The sequence below is a fragment of the Spea bombifrons genome, chromosome 4 (assembly GCF_027358695.1).
Source record: "Spea bombifrons isolate aSpeBom1 chromosome 4, aSpeBom1.2.pri, whole genome shotgun sequence".
NCBI lineage: Eukaryota > Metazoa > Chordata > Amphibia > Anura > Pelobatidae > Spea > Spea bombifrons.
The window spans coordinates 99,743,469-99,767,571 of record NC_071090.1 but is presented as its reverse complement, the minus strand read 5'-3'; the positions used below and the strand labels follow the sequence as shown (position 1 = coordinate 99,767,571).

The 24,103-nt window shown below is 42.6% G+C and overlaps 1 protein-coding gene across 1 annotated transcript; it reads right to left on the bottom strand.

Moving 5' to 3' along the window:
• Positions 1-2,183: 2,183 nt before the first annotated feature.
• On the bottom strand, positions 2,184-11,443 carry SLC25A37 (solute carrier family 25 member 37). Its single transcript, XM_053462417.1, has 4 exons — positions 11,187-11,443; positions 4,656-4,884; positions 4,270-4,326; positions 2,184-3,533 (listed from the first exon to the last, which is right to left on the bottom strand). The coding sequence occupies exons 1-4, from the start codon at positions 11,355-11,357 to the stop codon at positions 3,031-3,033; spliced, it is 960 nt and encodes a 319-aa protein (XP_053318392.1). The 5' UTR covers positions 11,358-11,443; the 3' UTR covers positions 2,184-3,030.
• Between the last annotated feature and the right edge of the window lie 12,660 nt (positions 11,444-24,103).

Genomic DNA, 24,103 nt, shown 5'->3' with positions numbered 1-24,103 from the left:
ACGCTAAAGCATCGTAATGAATGGAAAAGAAATAACTAACCCAATTTATATAAATTTTCCTTATACGAATTTTCACACTTGCTTATATACATTACTTTAAAATTGTGCGTTTATTATATATCGCTTTAGGAGTATTTAGAAAATGTGCTAACCAATAAATGCAGAAAAGGCAGTCCCAGACTAGCCAGCCAACCTGAATATTATATATATATATATATATATATATATATATATATATATATATATATATATATATATATATATATATATATATATATATATATATATATATATATATATATATATAAAAAAAAAAACACTTGGCATAAAATGGATTCTGCAGACGTTCTCTCAATTGCGTTCGCGTCTGTGTGTATTTAAATCTCTTTAGATGAACATGCAAACGATTGCAAGCTAAAAGGGGTCAGAAAAATACATTTAACTCCTTTGTAACTGTATGGATATTAATTATTGAAATCGTTCACATCACATGAGTTTTTGTACTGAACCCTGAACGGAACTCAACGGTGTGCACGAGATACAATCCGGATATTGGTTACTTCATTACCAAAGTCACGTAGATTTAAATGTAAGAAAAAAAAAAAAATTGTCGGCACTGGCATTGGTTCCTATATTTCTATATAAAATTTAACTACTTACTGAAAAGGAAAACAAACACCTCAGGTTTTATATTATGCTTAGCACATTATATTTAGTCCCTATGGCCTGCGTTGTAACAAGCGTTCTGTAAACATCCTGTATACACCAAGCGACGCATACGCGGCAATAAAGACGCCTCCACCAGCACAGGAGAAAGCAGCGGGGGTGAAAGGCCACTTCTCGGTACCAGAAGAGAAATAAATGATTATTTGTTTGCGAAGGGCTCCTTTCCTGCAGTCAGGATATTTAATGGTCCCCCCATATCCCAATATAAGCGAGTGGACGGTCTTCTTTTGGATGTATTGTGTGCTGCGGTATCTTTCCCTCATGTGAAAAGCATCACACACATGCGGAGAGGGATGTATAGTTTGGCTTTTCTGTTTTAATTATTTTGTCTAATAAGTTATAATAAAAGAAACCCCTTCGCCCTGAATGCTAATATGGCAAACATTATGCCGAGTTGGCAATTGCCCCCCCCTTAGCCTACGTATCCACGCGCATTGTACAGCGCTTTGGAATATGATGGCACTATATAAATAATAATCTACACACAGCTAGGAAGGACGCCAGCCATGTTTCATGTTATGATTTTGCTGAATTGTCACCCACAGGAGAGAGTAAACAATTAGACTGTAAAGATTTACATATAAAACAAAAAACAGAGCTGCAGCATACTTAACAACGGCATACATATTTCTGTGTAATTATATTGCATTTCAGTAAGGAAAGTACATGCAGAGTTGCTCATTGTGTCTTCAGCATTACAAGGCACCAGGGATTAAATATTTCCACTCTAATCACTACCTTTGGGGACTTTTCACCCCCATTTACAATATTAACGGTCATCTCCGTTGCACATTTTTTTGGGTTTAAATTCAGTTTAACTACATCAGGAATGAAGACGTACTTGGACCTGCAGGCGCAGCGCGGCTCTTATCGGTTAATGTATATATTAATTGGCATAAGAGCCGCTTGTATGTTTTAAGACATCCTTTTTAAAAGCAGCCCCTTCCTTTATTAGAAGCCATGAGATAGGCTTTCCAGAGGCCAATAATAACCCTGCAATCATACATTCAACGGGAGTTAAATAAGCAAATATTTTTTTTTGTTAAAAGCACAATATTCTGCACTTTGACGTAATTCATATTTATGGGTCTAAGCGTTAAACCCAAAGTTTACCCAAATTAGGCAGTTTTTTTTGTAATAACTTCCAGTATTCACCAAGATGAACCCAGGTCCAGTTCGGGGTCTCGGGGGCCACATGCTTGCACCGTAAGGTCCATGAGCAGCTCCTAGAATATAATCTCTACCAACGTCGACTTGGGCTGGTGGTCTATGGAAGAAGCCCACCAGCTAAAGCTCACAGCCTGGCTAAAAAAAAAACAAAAAGCTCTTAAATGGACACGTGATCCTCTCTACCATGCGCCTTATGAGAACTTATCAAAAGTTACTTGTTTTAGGTAATAAAACATATCAAAACTTGACTTAAACAAAAATTAATTGCAAAACAGGACCACCCTGTCTACACTCATTGATTATACTGTATATTATATACATAAAAATATAGATTTAATCTCTACGAACATTTTTACATTGAATGAGATGCAACCCCAAGGTCGCACGAGCGAGAATATAAACTTCAGCGTTGATGTGCAGCTTCTATTTGTTCAACAATAATATCGATGCTAAAAAGAACAAAAAATCAACGGACTTGTGCGGAGTTCATTTTAAAAATTCTATTAAAATATTAAATATGTAAATAAAATATATATTGGGAAAGGGCGCCGCGTGCACAACTTTTCAACGGCGTGAACGGCGAATCTCTTTAAATCGCACAGTCTGCCGTTACAGCGGAAGAACTACACAGCACTGCTGGAGTCACAATCCATTACAGCAAGAACGCCAACACATTCGCTAATCACTCATTGAGGCATTATCCGTAGAAGCGTTAGCAAGAGCTTTTGAGTTGATGGTAGACACCTTTACCCCCCATTTTGCATGTAACGATGTCAGGTACGAATGAGACGCAATATACTTCATAACACCCCCTGCGGGCATTCAACAGACCATATTTATAAAAAGCAGTTTTGAGTAACAATCACCATGAAAAGAAATGGAATGATTCTGATCGCCTATATTTAGTATTTTACTACCGGGACTGCTCTTTATAAATACGACCCAACGCGTCCGGTCCCTAAGCCACACCTTGGGGGTCTTACATAATCTTGAAATGAAGCCCACATTGCGACTAGCTGGTATCCGGCGTGACTTGCTCCAAATGGAATAACGTTATATGGCAGCTTTGCACCCTCTCGCGCAATGATTCTGCCCATCTAGTGCGGAGTCTCCGGTGTACAGTCAGTCCGAGGCCTACAAGTGGTGTTGGGTTAGAAAATACTTAAAGAATTCGTACACAGACCACGCAATGGCGGTGGAAGGCATCTGATATATGATCCGGGCTTGCACTCCCTTGAAGTACCCTGCTACGCCACCCAACTGGTACACCGTCCGAAAAGCATTGACCATGCCAGAGAGGTGTCCGTTGACGTGAGCAGAACTAACGACCACGTATTCTTGTGTGTTGAGTAGAGTCTTGCACACATCCAGAGGAGTAGTGGCTGCAGCGGCCACTGCCCCGGCAATGGCTCCAGACACTATGTGTGTGCCAGGGTGATACTGCCTCTGCGGATTGAGCCGTTCCTGAGTGAACTCATACGTAATGAAGTGAATGGCTTGAAAGGGGATGTTCATGGTGAGCTGAGTGGTGTAGCTGCGATAGAAAGCGCCCACTCCTTCTGTTTTGGTAACGGTCCGAATGCAGTCCAGCATGTTTCTGTAGGGAGAGTTGTACATCTGCATTCTCTGTTTTACCACTGATTGAATACCACGGATAAAGAGCACGTGGACCAAATCCAGAAGATGACATAGCAAAAAGAGAGAAAAGAGCATATTAGTCAATGATTAACATACTAATGTTGAAATCAGCTTTATATTAAGCAAGCTTAAAAGGAACAGTTTATTCATAATCGTTTCCCCCACTCCAAGACTCTACAGAGGCTTTACAGCCTTCAGATCATTTGCACGTTGGCCTGACTAGCAACCGAACGTCAGCAAGGCCAGGACAAAGCAGGGATCCATCCCGAAAAACCCTGCGATTTCACACGCAGCAGCACCCAGACGCCCAGCAGTGCCGTCTGCTTTACGTTAGGAGAAGTCCGCTGAGAAAGTAAACGAGGTTCTAAAAGAAACTCCAAAGTGTTGGGGGGGGGTAGGTAGCACCTACTGGGAAGAGGCACAAGGAGATACAATAGTGTAACAGTATGCTTAACCCCTTTATGACAATTGACGTGCCAGGCACGTCATGACTTAAAAACGGGTGTAGGAAGTGATCTGGTATCTAAAGAAAGCCCTTTTTGTCCTGAAAAAAACCCCAATATATTAACTTGTGTTGATTCAGTAAATGAGAGAGAAGAAAATTACAGCTTAACGCGAGCACCACAGAAATGTTAAAACAGCCATTGTCACGAAGGGTACAAAAATAGAGTCAGCCATTGTCATGGAGGGGTTAACCGATCGCTACAAAAACAGAAATGATTGAGAATGAAATACCTTCCGCTGGATTCATGACGGCATCGTGAAGAAGCGTTGCCAAACTTCCTGCAACCCCTGTGAACAAATACAGCATTAGTCACAGAGCTCGGGGAAAACCCTAGCGCTGGGCAGAAACATTCATCACACGCGTTAATAGCGGGCCATCCGGGGCAAAACCACAAGGAAATACAAGGACTCAAGGGCAGAAGGATGGAAAAACCAACCAAGTGCATTTCAATATCAAACTGTGCATTGCTGACCTCTATAAACCTCTACGTCAGCAGAACCCAGAGACGCGTGTATCCAGATTCCACCGCGGATTTACAAGCAGCCTCCTCGAAGTCCATGTCGCGGTCATACGTGTCATAATACGCGCCAATAAAAAGCACGTAAACCTGCCTTACCATTAGCCACATGGCTGTTGCCAGCGTGATTGATCATGCCTCCTATAGTGGTTTTCATCTTCTCGTAGCAGGCGAAGTACAAGGCGTGGGCCGGGCCCGCTCCCAGCATAGTCACGTTGATCCCCCTTAGGGGCGTCAGCAAACCCTCCGTCCGCACCATGCGTTTCAGGGCCTCCCCAACACCTTTGTACTGGGCTTTGGGGTCTGGCTGCAAACTCTGCATTCGGGTCTGGAAAACAGTGCAAAAAAAAAAAAAAAGTAAGTTTAGCCCTCACTGCGTTTAAAACATCTAAACTGAGAAAGGAGACCCATTCCGAGGTGGTAGTATAAGCACGGCACGGCTTGGCAGGGACGTGTTGCATAAATCAGATTGGCCAGAATAGGTGAAACGGGCACAGACGTCGTTCCTGCTTTATTGTATATTCACGTTACTGGGCTTGTCTGTACACGATGTGCTCAATACATACCCTCCCAAAATTAATTTCCGAATGCCCGATGTTCTCAGCAGGCCAGGTTTTGCCCGAGGAACTGACATACTGAACGCGACAAGCCGATAAGAACCAGTTACCCCACCCATAAGCCCCGCGCGCAAGAACACAGCAAAGAAATACCCCAAACAGACACAGCTGGCACAAAGCCTACAAGCATGTTTATACCCAACAGAGCATAGTGACAGATCCTCTCAGACCAGGGGGGGGGGGGTTCTATTCACTATTCAACAACTAGAGGGGAGGAAAAAAAGAAAGACATAATGTTCAGGTAGCCCACATTACACCTTTTATTCAGATTATTATGCTATCTGTTCTGTGCTTTAAATGAATTTGATATTCTATACTTTTCTTTTGGTGCGGCCCACGCAACGCAATCAAACCCACAGCAGCTAGTAATATATAAAAAACAAAAGAAGGAAAAAGAAAAAAAAAAAATGTGTAATAGTTTCTAGCTAGTTTCTATGTGGTTTGGAATGATGGGAGTTTTACTCCAGGTGAATCCCATCACAACGAGACGTCAAACACTGCCTGTTACAGACTGGCTCCAGGACTAGTTACAGCGGAACCTAATGTGAGCCAACCAACCATCAACCAAACCGAGAAGGGAGGGCGATCTGGGGGAAGAAAGAAGCTCTTCCTTCTGTTAAAGGATGTTACACACAGGAAGTATTACACCACGTTAAAGAACAGATACAAAAGTGCACAAGGGTTCAGGGCGTCCTCAGAAACACCCGTTCCTACATCTAGATCCGTCAGAAAGTAACTAGTCAAGCAGCAAAGGGTCAGCGAAGCACGCCAAGATATTCATCCAACCTCCTGACATCATAGCAGCCAGCAGTTTGCGTGCGCCAGGCACCGACACCACTGCCCAAGGGAGCTATGATGTCACAGCCCAACTCAGAAATCCCCGCAGCGCCAGGTACAGCGAGCTACGAAGGCACTTCCGCTTCAGCACAGCCCCCTACGGTGTAAATGGGCAGGTTGAGGGGCGAGATTCCTTGTAACCAGACCATTGACATTAGCTTGCCCACAGTGCCCGTACACAAGAACATCGGGCAATAACTTGATCCCCTGGCAGTAAATCCACCGTAAATGGGCCACATAGCGTAGAGAAGCTGGAACGCTCCAGCCCATTAAACACACGCAGACGAACCGCTCTCACGTTCACACCTTCCCCGAGTGGTGTCAGAGCAGGAGCGACGACGCATCCTTCCACGCAAAAGGCGCGTGTTATTAAACCGGTATTTAGCGGGATCACAGCGAGACTTAAGCACTTAGGAGCACAAGCCTCGTTAAGACTTTTATCTGCTCTTACACCGGAATTTAATGATCTCGTTACAGAACGCATCAAACAATTAAAACGGCTGCCAGGAGACGTGAGACTTGCCAAGACCCATTTAGATTAAACACTTCTGACGAGTTTCTTTTGATTCCCTTTTCGTGGAAAGCTAACCGTGGAAATCCACTACATTGCAAGCGCTTCCTACATGCCTGTCTAGGGAAGTTCTGGTATTTCCAAACAGCGAGTCTGGCATACTTCCCGTGCGACAACTGGATTTATCCCCCAAATAAACCTCAAAGTCAGCCATTAACACATTCCGCTGCTCCTTTAACCCTAATATTGCCAAAGAGATACCCGGCATCGGCAGGTAGATTAAACGGAGGACGAGGGGAATTCAGACTAACGGACGGAGCTTTAAGACTCAGGTACACCAAAAAGCCTGACTCCAGAGCATTTCTCCTCTCAGCCATACGGTACATCCGGATTCTGAAACTAAATGATCAACGGGATGCTATTACCATAGCAACCAATTGACTCTTCTGGTTGAATGCGCCACTCTTACTGCTAATACATACCCCCCACCCCGAAACAACAACAACAAAAAAGACCTGCGCTTAATAAACAAAGCATCTGTACGCCCCTCGAAAAGGAACATGTTCCAGACAGAAGCTGTAATACGAGTCACCAATTAAATCACCCCATGTAAGATTAGACAGTTTTAATATAGATCTGATACTTAAAACAAACATTTTATTTGAGACACTAAATGAACGCGCGGTGGTGATTACCAATATACCAGTCCACACATTGTTACATTCTCAGCTTCACTCGAGCAAAACAGCCCCTTAATGTAACGTCTATAAAATTAATTATAATCGATTAAGAACACAAAAGGACACAATCCAGGTACTGTTAAAAATAATATATAGTCATGCTAAGAGCTGTGAAAGCTCCCCTTTAACTACCTGTGCTGAGGTGAACGCACTTGGGTTCAACAGGGAGGGAGTTGGCAGGATAGTCTGCAAGTTGCAGTTTCACCTTACTGATTTCAACCATTTTCGTTCTTTTAGTGCACTCACACTTCATGCCAAAGTCGTTCCAGGTTTATCCTGATAAGAAAGGCCATGGGGGCAGCAGCTTGCTAGACAGGCTCCGGCGAAGCAAGGAGGAGGAACTACTCAGCAGGTCAAATAAAATAAAAAATTATAATAAGAACAACTTAGTATCATAAAAATAATAAATGTTTAAATAAGGACCCGGAAAAGTGCAAGTAAAATAAATTGAAAAAGAGAAAAATGGTATACACAGGAGAAGGCCCAGCTATTAGATACACATGAGCAGCGGCTACCAAATCCTAGGAATCAAGGAGCCACCATTATTCCTAAAAAGCAGTACAATAGAAGTTCTCCAAACCACCAAAAGTAAAAAAAAAAAAAAAAAAAAAAAAAAAGGCCTACGGAGACAAGAACCTCCAGAAACAAGTTCCAATTCCAATAAATTCCGAAGAGGAATTATAGAAGGAGTTAAGGAACGTCACACAGAAAGCAGAAGTGCCAAGCTTTCTGACAGACCAGCCGCGTAAACGTACCCCAATGTAAACACTAGATGGAAAAATATTGCTAGACAGCATTGCAGCGGAGGGATTAGGAAGGGTGGGCGAGAGGTAGGTGGACGGGCTTCCCTGAAGAAGTTGGTCCTGAGGGATCTTTTGGAGGGACCCATCATGCCATTACTCATCTTCTGCCCCAAGGTAGCAGTCCCTACACTGGCTCCATGTATCACGCGGAATAAAACGTAAATGCGTAACACCGCATGCCCTATACCTGCGCGCTCTTCTCCAAATGCTCTTAAACACGCGCGGCTCGGACCTAGCACTTCATCACACTCGCATCTCCATGACTTAAGCCACACACTGGTCACGCTCTTCTATTTATTACAGCTTCAAACACCCACTGTAAACCAGTCCGTTCAGAGAAGCCACCTAGCCCTCTAACCCCTTAACCTGCATTCTGAAAAGAAACACTTTGTTCTCTACACCTTCAAGCTCTCCAGGTCACCGACCCCTGTGTGTGACCCTTTGCTACAAGTAAAGCATCCTTGGTTAAAGGGACAGTTTAATGTCCCCGACACCACCTATACATGAAGAATGCATGTTAAAGAGGTCTACATGCAGGGGTCACCCGAGCCAGCGCGAGAGCCGACTGAAGGTGTGCCCCTCATTTAGTTAGGGGTGTGGAAAGGGGCAAAAGCTTTCTACAAACAGACCATGCAGCCCCCTCATATTCATTAAAGTGCATACAATGGCTGGAGTGTCCTTTAAACAGTCTCTGACATTCTCTCTCAGTTCTCCTCAACCTCCAAATAGACTTCCAGTTCACAAGAGCGGGTCTCTCTTCTCCCCACCTCCTACGTGCGTTTGCGTTAATTCCTTAATTGTGTATTCTCTCTCATTTTAATACTGCTATAAAACTTGCTGACGCTCTAAATTAGGTCATAAATTGAAGAAAAAAAAATGGAAGACTTAAATGCAATCCATACATGCGCCGGCCAATTAATTAACACGGGTACTTATAAAACAGAGAGGAAAAGAAGGCTTGGGCTATGAGACTGGCAACCGGATTAAACAAACACAGCCATGGAGTAAAATTTAAGGCGAGTATACCATTTGCATTACCATACCTAAACATAGTATTTGTTATCCACATTTTGGGTGAAGACAAAATTATTCCATCAACACCAGTCAACAACCATGTAAAGGGATGTAACAAATCTCTAGATTGTAAGCTCCTGAGCCGGGCTCTCTTTACCCAACGTATTGGTTCGCCTTAGTCTGTCGGTTCTAGTTCTGTCAGACCCTCAGAACGTATAAACTGTAAGAAGCGCTGAGTAAACTGTTGGCTCTATAGAAATAAAAAAGATGATGAAGTGTTTACTGCAGAAGACTAACAATGCATGAAAGTACATGGCTATCAATTCCGGGGTTAAGAGGGCCAAACGCAGAATACTTGGAACAGCGATAAATCTATCTTAGAACATTGCTTTGTATATTTAGGGACATGTCTGGCCTACAGCTCTCCTTCTACAAAACATACCAGCCCGATGAAACTGGCCATTATCAGCATTTCTTGTCAAATGAGATAAAGTTTTTAAAACAAAAAAAGTCCTCTCTTTTATAAAATGTGGGGTTCACAGCAGTCAACATGATTATTTACCACCCTACAACTAAAATCAGCACGGACGATTTGGATCATGTATTTAGAATACGGAACGTCTGCACACAGACGGCAGAGCAACGATATTACTGGATTAATGAAACGGTTAGAGAACGCGACGCACTCTGCCGGGGTGCAAAGCGAGGCTGTTAATGCAGACATTAAACTTTTGGCTTCACTTTACATTCCGAAGGGCCAACCCTAGGGAGCCTACGTACCAAGAACCCCTCTGATGGCCCTGCACAAAGCCTAATATCATTAGGATTTTTAGGAAGTCCCCTCACTGGCCCAACTATGCATGGCCAGCTCAGCCCTTCTTATGGGGTGATTTGCCAGGATAACCCTTTATAACGCATACAGAGGTCAGGCAGATGAAACTGCAACTACTCTCTTATCTCCCACCTTAGTGAATAAACTCCACAGCAGAGTTTTCATACTAAGCAATCATTCCGCATGCCACAGTAAGTGGTTTTTCATGTTTAACTTCCAGCTGGTTGGAAACCCCAACAGGTTCTATCGAATGACTGACGTCTTTGGGATCGCTTTCCAATGTCAAGCAGCCAATCAGCGGCAAGAATCTTCAGACCACTGAGAAGGAGGACAGCAGTTTCTATCTCGGGTAAGTACTTTATTTTTGGTTTCTGTTTGCTGGGGTTGCCAGAGACATTAAACTGTCCCTTTAAACCCAGGCACTGTAACCACTAGATTGCAAGCTCTTATGGCCAATTGTTGGACTTAATAAAAATTCTATTGCTTTCACTGATATGAAGTGTGGTAATGAAGCGCAAGAGTACACAGAACAGAAAAGTAAAGAGAGATAGAGAGAGGGCAGCCAGGGACAAAGGTCAGAATGGGGGGGAAAGGTGATATTCAGTTGCCAGAACTAAGCATGACCTGAAACTACATATAAAGTTTAAGTCCCATAAAGCTTTGCTATATAGAACATATACGAGATCATAACCGGAAGCCACAGATCTGCTCGGTGAATTAAATCTTCTATACGCTTTGGTAGAGGTCACACAAAACGTATAGAGTTTGAATAACCGTCCATTATATTAAGCTGGGGATGAGCGCGATATCACTTAGCAGAATAATCAATTCACTTCACATACCTGGGAGCGACCGACCCGTAATCACAGTAAATAATAAATTAGACTATCGCACAGGCGCACAGGTCGGATTTTAGCAGAATTTAATCGGCTTCTAAAGCAATAATAAAAGTTATGAGGTCACAGTTTTAAATAAGGCATTAGGATGGAAATTGTTGTAAATACTCTTTAGCGAAATAGTTTCAGCAGAGAAGAGACTGTATATTTATCTATGGATCGATACACAAACTTCCTGGAAGCATTAATAAACGTGCACACAAAGTTTTCTATGTAAGATAGCTGAGGTCTGTGTTATGAAACGCATTGCCGGGATTTGCATAAAGTGTCTGTAAAGCTGCACAGCATCCGCTTCCTTATGCCCTATCCCATGCATGCCATGTCTCCATGTGTTGCGCCATGACACCTGTCACTACGGCCACGCCCCCTAGCGCTCTCACCTTGACCGAGTCCACGGGGTACATTACGGTGTGCTCCAGGACCCCCGCAACCGCACCAGCCAGCATATGCGTAACAGGGGATGCCCCAGCCGGTAAGGTCTCGTAGTCGTCATTATCCCCTGGAAGGGCGGTGACTCCCTCCACGGGAAGTCCGGTACTTCGCAACTCCATACACCGGCTAGCTATGCACTAATGCACCGCGGCTACCCGTACTAAGCAGGCCAAGCACTACCCGCTGACTGAAGCCAAACTGCTACACACCAGCCCTCAGAGTCCAGCCTGACGTTACATTGAAGGCGTGGCTTACTCGAAACCAACCAGCGGTGACCACAGCGTCCCTCTACCTTGGAGATGTGAGGGAAAAGGGCGCCGCTAATTGGATACTCCAATCAAACCCGCCCCTTTCGAAGTCCCTTTTACGCTAGTGACCCGTAAGCAACGTCACGTGATAACAAGGCGGGAAAAAGTATTAGCAGTCGCTATTTTAATGTGTGTGTAGGCATCTATACCTAATTCTACTTGGACTGCTGTCTATGGAGTGTTTTTATCGGCTGTAAATAATGATCACATGACGGCAGCACATGTTATTTACTTTTAGCTACATGCAGCTTAGCAGGCCCTGCAATTATTCATTAATTCTAGTTATCTCCCTAATTCATAAGGAGACTAAATAGCCTAATCATAACTGTTCCCCATATCTCTGCAGATTCTACCTGCCATTTACCTGAAACACTATTACAACCCCCCCTCAACAACTCTGCTAGCTGCTGTCTACCTAAAATTCCATTCGTCCTCTGGCCTGTTTAACATACCTGGGAACTTTCAGGCTCCGCTCTTTCGGTGTTACACCATGCTCGTGAGGTGGTTAATGAGCTCCTCATTTGGGAACCCTGGTTTTATTACCCATCTTTAGCATCAGGGTTTATGCAGCCATGGCTATGGAACTCTGGCCCGGCTACCACAGGGACTATTCCTGGCGACGTTTCTGACGCTCAGAGTCCCGATGTTAGATCAAGTCGCTTTTTGGAACATGGCATCCTCTGTCCCGGAGCTCTCCATTGGTACTCCAGGATTTACACCTCAGGATAAACCTGAAATACTGACTCTTTGTCAATTGGGCATTGCTGGCCATAGAACTGCATGGAGGCACCGGGCTGTCTGGTAGTTGATGGGATTATACTCCTGACCCAATTATGTTGTCTGTAAAAATATCTGTGCTGTTCCCAATGAAGTCTGTTCCTGTTTTACCTCAATACGAGTTCTGTCTTGTTATTGGGCTAAGTCTCGGTGCTGTCCTTGTCAGGACAATAAATCACTGTTTTGCTATGCTTCGTGTGTCACGAGGTTCCTGAGGAGCGGTGTTTCCTTCTGTCTTCGATGCAAGCTCCTGCTGGTTATGGGGGGAAGGAAGCAATGTCTGGCGGGTGTACCCAGTCACGGTACAGGTCTGTGCCGTCTCAACCCCCAAGGATAAGTATATCATGTGCATGGAGATTTGTTTAGTATTGTATACAACGCTATTTAATACCAAAGAAAAACCTTTTCATAAAGAGTCCTCTTTAACCCTTTCAGTGTTAACCACATTTGGGATACATAGGTGCAAAATGGACCCTATGATACAATCACATAGTGCCATATGTGGTGGCACTTTAGGGTCCACCATATGCAATTCCTATAAGTGAACAAGGAAAAACATTGCTGCAAATAACATCCAACTCTTTCTGGCTTGGTTATGCCCGTTAATGGTGGACACTTCACGTTTGCACTTAAGACAATGCTGTTCATTAGTCAGTGACTAATTGTGAGCTTCACTGACTGTAAAAAGAAAACCAAATAATTTTTCCACACAAAAAATGGCTGCATGATGATCTATTCTGTGATCAGCTGGTCTTCGTGCAGGAAAAAAGTCAAAACTCTTAATATACATGAATAGGACTGTGACATTCATGGTGCCACCCTTCTGTCAATCATCCACCAATAAGAAAAAAACTAAAAAACACAATCACATATTACATTTTTTGTCAAACGAGCATCCTTAGATGACGGCTGTCATGACCCAGAATGATAGTATGGCTCATTGGAGTTGTAGTCCACAAAACCGAGTGCATCAGAGGTACAAAAATGGTGCAATACTTGTGAAAAAAAAATAATAAAAGTGTCAGAATGCAATAGGTTTGTTTATGAACGTAGGTCAAGAGAGTATATTATTCATAAATGAACCTTTTCTGATGGCATTGCTGAAACATGTGTTTTACTCAAAACTGGTTACCAGTTTACAAGGTTACACCCTTTTCATTGAAGATAGGAAGAGGGAGGGAGGCAAAAACTCCCTATGAAAACTACCATAAGTAAAGGAAGATAGCCTTACTTGAATAGACACTGCCATGCATGGATATATATATATATATATATATAATGGTATGCAAATTGCAGTTGGAAAATAAGACTTCTGACATAAACGGACAATTTACTGCCCCTGACAGCCCCACTAAAGGAGAATGCCTTCTAAAGAATTTGTGCCCCAAAAAGGGGGGAATTTGGAATCCAAAATGGCAATCTGATTTCTCACTGGATCACCAAGCTATAGCTAATCATGTACTTATAACCCGTTGTATGCCTGTATATTCTTTACTAAAATATCATCCAGCCAGAGCCTGATTGATTGGGGATGACATGTCAAGGCCACTGGTGGCCAAGTGACATACACTACATTTTCATACACCATGAGCTGGTAAATCTGGGGCACTATTGGTCAGTGGCCCACCTTTCCAAGTCTGGGCCTGCCACAACCTTTGTAGGAGGTGCGTTATTATTGTTCTCACTGTAAAGAAACATTTTTGTTGATTTAGGTGGAAATCCTTTAACATTTGTAGCTTTTCTTCACAACTAAGGTTTTTGTATTCCCCTTATTAATGTTGTAACCTAGTTAAATAGCAATGGGCCTAGAACAGAACCCTGGGATCCTGAACTGACTTATTTTGTCCTCACCTATGTATTGCTCATATCTACAGAAGTTAGTCTGACGTTATTTGTCCTTCATAAAACTGTGGCCTTCATAAAACTGTTCTCTCTTAGTAATGAAATTGTTTGCCAAAATGTATTCCTTGATATTATCCCTTAACAATTTCCCCACCACAGACGCCATGAATATGAAGAGGACCATTTGTTATATATCTCTTTATCTAATGTTTTATAAGTTATTTACATTTATACTTTTTTATACATTTCATACATAGAGAGGCCTCTACTTGAATTTTATTAAAACACTCATATAGTTTGTCTATGAAACTATTATCACAAATATCTTTAAACAAACTGACATAATGCAAAACTGATTTTTACTCATAAATAAAGAATGACTTTAATATATAAATAACCATATTGTCCACATGCAAGTTGCTCCAGGAGTTGTACCAACAATATTGATTAAAATACATATTTATGTAACCTAATGTAATGTATACATTCTGTAGGTTAAAGCAGGTCCTTTCCCCCAAGTCCTACATTGTATACCTTGACAGAAAATGGTACAATGCTATGCTATGTTTTACCATGCATTATTTAGTGCTTGAAGGAAAAGAATCTAGTTTCTTTGTGAGGCTTTAAGATTAGAGGAAAGTAATTTGCATCTTTGACAGAAGGGGTTTTTTGTAAAAAGTTGAGTGACATTATGCAAATAGACCGGACATGAAACTAGATATGTCATATACAGAGAATGCCTATAGAGTACATGGTTGTTTTATTTAATAATATAGTTAATTAACAGGTGTAGCTCCTAGTTAACAATACAATGAAAACCAAAGAGCAAGACGTGCTTTAAGTCCAGTTATGGGTCATCTCGAAAGCAGTGATATATCTAGACTCAGCATCCTATCTGCCCCCCACCCACGTAACTCACTGGACGCTGTCCTATATGCTGAGCAATGGGATATGACATCATATCCCTGCACCCTGCATTTTAAGGCCATGCTGTGCAAGGTAAATTCACTATGGCTCAGGGCCTGACTGGGGATGACTAAGTGGTCTTGGCAGCAAGTGCCGAGCATGCAGCAACCCAGTTGGATATGCATGGACACATGTTACATTTTATGTTCCAGTGCATGCTGAATTCCTGGAGCAGAATTACACTGTAAGTATGTGGACCGGTCAACTACCAACCAACCAGGCATTTGCCCAGTGTGCCAGATGGTCTGAACCTGCTACGGAATCTGAAATAGCTAGGCACAGTTCTTGATAGTGTACATGGGCCAGTCACAAGGGAGATTGCTGGTGCTTACAGAGCAGTGGCCAGCTGTGAAGCCTGATTGCCCAATAGAGTGACCTGCGCCCAGTTATGTGACAGAGGAGCTGCTGCCCCTAGTGCTGTTGGCCAATGCCAGAATACTCCAATGCTATAAAGTACTAATGAGATTTCTGCAAATGGACAAAAAACAAGATTCATTTTTCGTTTGGTTTTTGGTCCATTTGTTTTCATTTGGGTTCGGATGAAAATTGGGGACTTTTTACATTCTCACTTACCCTCATTCACTCTCTGAATGCTGAATTCACTCTCTTCTCCGCTGACCACTTCCATGCCCCCTGTCCACTTGCCCCGCTTCTCCGCTTCTTCTCTTGCAACTTCTTGTAAAATCACAGAGCCTCCAGGCACACCTTTTCCCCTTCAACCGTTGTGGGAAGTTCACAGAGAGGCCATGTCCACAGAGAAGCGGACCACGAAAGAAGACAGAAGAACAAGAAGAGGGAAGAGTAGAATCAGGGAAAAGAGACAGGGACATGGAAGTGGAGAAGGTGGGGAGATATTCCGAGAGGGGATGAGAGAGCGTGAACAAGAGTGTGAGAGAAAGTAAATGAGATAGTGGGGGAACCTACACAATTCTGAGCTCTTTGCTTCATTTTCACTTGTTTTCAGAGATTCTTGACACAACTGACAAATGTTGCTAAAATGTAAATTTGTACGAATAAGGTATGCACAAGTCTACTAATTATGTACCATTTGTGGTAAAAAAAAAAGATCGCCAGGTAGGGATACTTTGAGGAGATGGGCACACCACAGCAAAACAAACATCACGGACGTCCAAAACTATGTAGAGAAGTTAACAGTGTTCCTCTGGACTCCAGGCAAGTTACTCAAGCCCTGAGATATGCCCATTTACTGACCAACACACACATACACACCTGTCACAGAGAACTCTCTCTCTCTCTCTCTCTCTCTCTCCTTCCTCTCTCTCTCTCTCTCTCTCTCTCTCTCTCTCTCCTCTCTCTCTCTCTCTCTCTCTCTCTCCTCTCCTCTCTCTCTCTCTCTCTCTCTCTCTCCTCTCTCTCTCTCCTCTCTCTCTCTCTCTCTCTCTTCTCTCTCTCTCTCTCTCTCTCTCTCTCCTCTCTCTCTCTCTCTCTCTCTCTCTCTCTCTCTCTCTCTCTCTCTCTCTCTCTCTCTCTCTCTCCCCTCTCTCTCTCTCTCTCTCTCTCTCTCTCTCTCTCTCTCTCTCTCTCACAGAGCACCCATCTCCTGGCCTTACACTGTACAGGGTAAATGAGAGAGTTAAGTCCTCATTTGTGACTTGTCTCTTTGTTCCTGGGCTTGACCCCCTGCTTCAGCAGGGACGGGCTGGGCCGGGGGGCAATTGCCCCCCAGGCTGCCCGAAATCTAAATTAAACGGCCGCTGGGTGCTGATGCCGCTGGCCGGCGCTACTTTAATACTTTTTTTAAAATTTAATATGGCAAGCCGGATCGGCTATTAAATGGAAAAAAAATAGTATTAAAGCAGCGCCGGCCGCGGGCATCGGCACCCAGCAGCCATATGCGAGGGCCGCCAAGTGATGGGAGCAGCGTGAGGGGTGAAAGCTCCGCCCCCTCGCACTCACCTTTCACCCCTCACGCTGCTCCCATCACTATGCGGCCATCAGATTGTTGGAAATCGAATCTAAACGGACCGCTGGGTGCTGATGCTGCCGGCCGGCGCTACTTTAATACTTTATTTATTTATTTTTAATATGGCAAGCCGATCCGGCATATTAAATAAATAAAAAAAAGGATTAAAGTAGCTCCGGCCGGTGACATTAGCACCCAGCGCCGTTTAGATATGTTTTCCAGCAGTCCTGATGGCCGCATAGTGATTGGAGCAGCGTGAGGGGTGAAAGGTGAGTGCGAGGGGGCGGAGCCACTTCACTTGACTTACCCCCCAGGCCTTAGGGTGCCAGCCCTCCCCTGCGCTTCAGGCACCCTAGGTATCTGCCTGCCACCGAGACTGGCCTTGGTGCTACTTTTTTATATCAATCAAAGACAACCCATCACAAATTATTTGAATGTATTAAATGAAAAAGGTTTTATACAGCTTCCTGCAATTGATTACAGTAGGAGTCACACCCATGTAACAAGCTGTCGCATGCTCTTGTAAATTAATATGTATTTAACACGTCTAACATGAAACAAAATTTATAATCGCAGGACCGCCCTTGCAGGGCTTTTATAAAATGAGAAAATTATTTTGGTAATATCCCTTTAACTTTCATGGTCCGGGTCTGCAGAAGAGTTCCCAGGGGTCAAAGCTTTGCCTTACGTTTTCCTCTCCATTATTTCTCTGCCACTTACTCCTCTTAAACCACAGCCTCCTCGTTTCGTAAACTTCACTCAATTTACTTTACACCCTCAAAAAATACCCGACGACATTCTGCCCAAATAAAATTTATCTGGTAAAAATCCAAAGAGTAATAAATGTTCCCTATGCCCCTTGCTTGCGGTCATGCCTGACTTTGTATCATGCAATTACATGGAAAGAATTATCATAATAAATGCAGATGTATTTTATCCAATATAGGCATAACCATGTTCCTTTTTTTTCATTATGGTGTAATATACAGTAAGGTGGTTTTTAACACATACGCTGAATAAATCTAAAGGGTGTGAATTTTAAATATGTGTTATGAAATTAGATCTCAGGGACTAAAGGCAGATTGAAACAAAAAAATAGGCCAGGGTACGTTAATTACCATACATTAATTATATTAATTACATTAGCCCACAGTTTAAACGATTACATTTTTTCTGCCCCTTAAAACTAGGCCCAGAGTCAACGGCTGAATCGTATGAAAATCTAAATGTCTCAAAACACAGCTTCTATGTATTTTAGTTTATTTCTTATACACACAGCACTAAATGATGACAGAAACAGGACAGCGGAGCTTGAGTAGCCCTGGGCGCATCCCGCATAAGGGGGGCTGCTGGTAGCCGGAGCCTAAAAGTTCCCAGGTATGCACACTAGCATTCCAGAAAGACCCTCTAACAGTTATGTCAGATAATCAGACACATGTTCCTGGCACTCGTGTTTCACCCATATGTGAATATAGCGATAAAGAACAAAGAAAATATTTATTATGAACCTCTAAAGATTACTTCTCATACTCTATCAGAAACACTCACATCAAAAAAACAGTTTAGGGACCCTTCGGATCTTAATGTAGGTCCGAGAGTCTTTCAGTAGTAGTTACAAAGTATTACTAGCCCAATTCAAAAATAAAACAAAAACAACCTCCCAAGTTTACAGTGTATGTCTATGGGTTGTGTAATTTGTATGCACAGGATTTTCAATGTGTGCACATGGCGTGTACTCTGTGTAAGCAGAGTTATATATATAATGTATTTTCATGTGTGAGAAGAGTAATGTAACTTCTGCTCAATCGTTCTAATCTTGAATGATCCTCACAATGCCCCAGAGAGAGAGAAAGAAAGAGGGGTAACGGTGAAGAGGTGCCGTACAGCCCTTCTTCTTGTTTAAGAAGTATAGAGCGTATAAACGTTGTAGAACACAATATTGATTCACGCAGGAATGCAGCCGTTGAGTCTTCGGGCAAACAGGAACACGTGACAAGTAAAAATGTATATTTAAACTACATTCAGACTCATTTTTGCCAATTCCTAAGGAATAACTGCACACGGAAGCACAGGTAAATACTTGATCAGTCTTTTGCGTAGCTCCTATTACTTCTTATGTGTTTAACGAGAAGTGGCTTCATTAAAACTTATGTAACTTTGTGACATACTAAGATATATGACACATTATTAACAGAGCCCTGATTAACACACACTTGAAGGAAGAGTCGTGTTATTTTTTTAAAGACGAAAAAGTCTTTTATGAAATTCCTACACTATGAAACACTTTGTAGATCAACTTTTTCTGCGTCCATTCCAGCTTGATGGCACCTGTCTAAAAGGCTAACATGCCACTGGCCCAAGCAGTTGCAGACAGGCTTCATAGGGAAGAATACATTGGGAGTGCATTATTGTCCCTTTGTTGTTGCTGGACTTGGGTGCTTCATGCCCTTGATTAAGTTTATTGAGGAACTGAGCATACATCGCTTCGCATCGCTTTGTGTCCGCTGTCACAATACTAGTTCATCGTGTTAAGGAAGCTTTGTGGTTTGCTTGAGACCTCCTGAACCTGAACAAGTTGACCCTCAGCATGCTTAAGGTCTACTCCATCATTGTCTCAAGGAGCAAGACTAGCCTCCACACCACCCCTCAACTCCGGGTGTCACCCCTGCCATTATCCCACATTGTTTGTGTGTTCCTGGTACTGTTTCCATTTTATTACTGTTTTGATTCACTAAAGGGAGAGTTGACTGGACAGCTGGCAGGGAAGTTGTGTTTCAGCTCCTTGACTTCACTATACATTATGAACCCCAGCGTGCTTCTGCTGCAGGCAGACCTTGGCTGGCCCTGTAGGATGTAAAGTTCAATCAGCGAGATTTATTCAGTCCCATCTCTCATATCTTAAAGTTTGACGGACAATCCCTTCAACCTTCAAACTCAGCCTCTTCCCTTACTGGCTTTTCATAAATGAAATTGTTATCACCAGGATAGCCCCAGAATAAATTAGTATTCCAAATATTTTTTCTATTGGTAGAATTTTTGTTTCTTTGCTTTAATAAATAAATAAACAGGAAGCAACAGAGAGCATATTTACAAAAGTGTCTGAACCGGATTGCCTTATGTTATTACCGGTATATCACAAACACAGATGTAATTGCTGGGCTTGACTCCCAGGTCTGACGTTCTCTGAAATGCTGTATTGTTTCCCCATTGCCGGCACGATTAGGTAATCCTGGGTTTTTTTTTTTTACCTTGGGGCTGGCAAGTAAAGAGCCCGTCAGACACGAGTACTGGAATGTGTTGATATATGCCGATATTACAGTTCTGTGCGAATTGCACAGCATGTGATATGTGTACACCTACGTGTAGCGACCAAAAAAAAGAAGCTGGTTGGAATTCCATATTTTGGGGTTTTTGTACGTTATTCGTCTTAAAAGAGTGAAAAGTGGTGTTATTGCTATAAAAACAAATTAAGTGGTCAATAGGCTGGAACATTTTCTTTTGGGCTAAAACACCTATTTCCATTTTTCATTCAGTCAGGTGCAGTAAACTCCCATGTAGTTTATTTCTACATAACCAGCTTCCCCTTCAACCATCACACTCTCCTTAGTACCGATTCATCCCCTGCCTAGGTTCTCAACTACCATTATAATCCTCGACCTCTAATAATAACCCCAATTCCCAGGAATCCCATCCTTTCCCCCCACATTCTTGCCAACCGCAGCTTCTGCTGTTAAGGTCTTCCATTCACTGGAGCTGCCCTACTTGGCCTTACTTAGCATTGCTGACTTTTATAGAGAGACACAAGGCTTATTAATCCAATGCAAGGGATGAGTTGTTATATAGAACTAGATTCATATTAAAGTTGAAGAAAAGAATATGATGTCATTAATGCTGCAGCACAGCTTGTTTTTTACATAGTCTCATGTTGTGAAAGTCACCACAACGTTTTATTACATAGTATTCTTGGTGTTCTAATGCATCCATAGGTTCCATACCATTACATAAGTTATGGTGGGTAAAAGGTGATGGAAACCCTTCCACTTAAATTTAAGGGGTAGTAGAAGTATTATGAAACACTCATCTACAGACACCAGACAAGCCAGAAGGCTTGTTTTTCCCTCAGAAATCTCATGGTGCTGCCACAACCACAAGGGATTCTGGGTAGGCGCATGCAAATAAGGTTAACAATGATCACCTTTGCCTCTATATCCACTTTATACATGGATCCCTGGAAAGTAATTGCCCGCTGTACAAGACAGCCTTTAGACAATACTCAGGAAGAGGTACAATAGCCAGATCAGCACTCATGGACAGCTGTTTCGTCCTTCATGGGACTCGTCAGCATGAGGTTGTGATACTGGCTTAATAGTTGAGGCTTGGGGTTCAGAATATAAGAAAACTGCTTCACATTATGTGAATGTCATAGAAGTCAACATGTATAATGGACTGTATGATGACTGAGCAACTTGACCCTCTTTCTGAATTCTTATATTTTACAGCTGCCATACCTTTCATCTGCCCCTCGTTGACCATGGCATGGCATGTATTCCCTGAAACATTGGTATAAAATCTGAGGAGAGGACATAATGTGGTGGGGTTAGTGAGAGTTAACAAAGAAATAATAGGTATAAAACAGCAAGAATGGATTTAGAGAGGGAGAAGGAACACTGGGTTCTAACAGACATTGGAGAGCAATGGCCCTATATTTTACAGAGGGAACAGACCTCGTCTTCTACAAAAAAAAAAGCCCTGGTTCTTTGCACTGCTGCTAATGACCAATGTCACTACCACAACCAGGAATGGGCCCTGAAAATGGCAAAGCAGTGAAATAGGGAAAGGACTCGGGGAGGGGGGGGGATGTTCTTGCTAGTTCGCAAAAATACAAGTCATAACTTGCTGAGTATAGGAGGAGGTTCTCCCTAAATACACAGATATGGGTGTCTACGGCTACTACAGCTATTTGATATCTCACTGTGTACCTCCTGTGCATGGAGATAACATGGGCGGGACATGCTCCCCAGAGAACCTGGCAGAAAAGTACCGTATATTTATATATATATATATAGTGTGTAATATATATATATATATATATATATATATATATATATATGTACATAGATTCAATGGACTGTCATTTCTTAGGAAAGCAATATAGCATTTTTGATAGAGAGACGTGAACTCTGTTGGGGCTATTCAACCAGCATCCCAGAAAGGGACGGAGACTGCGAATGATAAAACAGTTTTAGAATCAGTAGTGTCCTGACTCCTGAGCACCTCACTAAACACAAACTGGGCGCCAACCCCACCTCAGTGAAGGAGGACTCCTGAGTACACTGTTACGCTAATGAGGATCCTACAGATGACTACTGGTGTCCTCAGACTGTTAAAGAGCCTAAAGGTCCTCCCGGCCAGTTGCATCATAAAGGAGCTGGCTCTCAAACCTTGGCCAAGTCTGTCACTTCACTCTTCAATCTGTGGTGTAGAACTACCACTCATTTTCTCGTTGAGCCCCAATCTGTATCTTGAAGGCCCTATACACTGTGAGTAATGGAAACATATTCAATGAACTACATCGTAAATGAAGAAATACAAGAAATGTGAGCCACTGCTAAGGACTGACAACCCTACTTGACGTGAATGGGTCATTGACCTTCCCGCTGCTGTTGATAGACTACATATTCCCTTCCTGCTGACGTCCTTTGGGATTTATTCACTAAATGTGTACTAAATGTAGCTTTATGCAACCCAACACCTCCAAGAATTCCGAAAATACCACTAGTAAAGTACCTGAAAGGTTGTAAATATACTTTGATATGCGATGCATTTGGTGACCGCACCTACTCTATAGTTGGGGACACTAGGGGTAGGGGGACCAGCCGCAGAGGAACACAAGAAACGTGGGCTCTATTACTGGACACATGCTGAGGCGCAAAACAGATTGTAAAGAGGCATTTAGTTATCATGGTTCCGGTCTCAAGTCTGGCCATACAACTCTAAAAGACAGAAAATATGTCCTTAACAACAACACAAATGTGTATTGACAAAGCTGGACACATTTTTCTTCAGATCAAAAGAATTCAACTATATACCGAGATTCTGATAGCTCTAGCAGACACATGTAAGCATTATGACCTAATGTTTTTGTCTATTATATAAAGATGATATAATATGTCTTCCTTTCCTGTTTGGCTAGGATACCATATAGATCAAATGTTGACCCTTATAACATGTACCAGTGTAATTTTTCAATGACAGGTGTATTTTTCAGATAAAAAGGGGGTGAGGTTAGATTGCACTCAGCAAACTTTCATACGTTCAATAAACATGAAATCAATACAGCATTCCTCATAAAGAAGCCATAACAATAGGACTTCCGAACTCAAGACCTTTAGAACACTGAGTAATATGATGCATTTCTCTAATTCTAATAGTACACATTTTGCATATTCTTTGAGGCTACAAAAGATGAGTCGGGTTTATTTAAAATGTTAGCGTCATCTGTTACTTATCCATTTCCTAGAGGTCCTGTGTCAGCAGCATGTGGGTGGAGCGGGCTGGGGACAGTCAATGTAGGCCTTCTTCAGATCTCCTGGTTCCACAGATAACACTGAGAGGGATGGGTTGGACACACTCACACAATTTGGGAACTAGAGATAAAGGGACGTTTGTCCACCAAACCCTTACATGTGGCTGACATCTGCCCATCAGGCTCTGTGTTTCTGAAAGGTGTCAGGGGAGGATTACCTACTCTGCAGAACAGTCATTTATTCCTCGACGGATACGTTTCACATGTTGCTGACCAGCATGTGTAAAGTGCTGCCCTGCAGTTCATACAGTACTATGTATGAGCTGGTCATGTGAAACATGTATGTGTCCGGCGAAAACAAAAATTGTGCTCGCATTACAGAGAGGCCCAAAACAAAGTAGCAACATTGACTACGTGTATGACTAATGTATCTGAAGGAGCAGAAACTTTTGACACTATGTGTCTATTTACTATGAATATATGTCTCAGCTATACAAATCCCTTATCACAAGGAAATATATT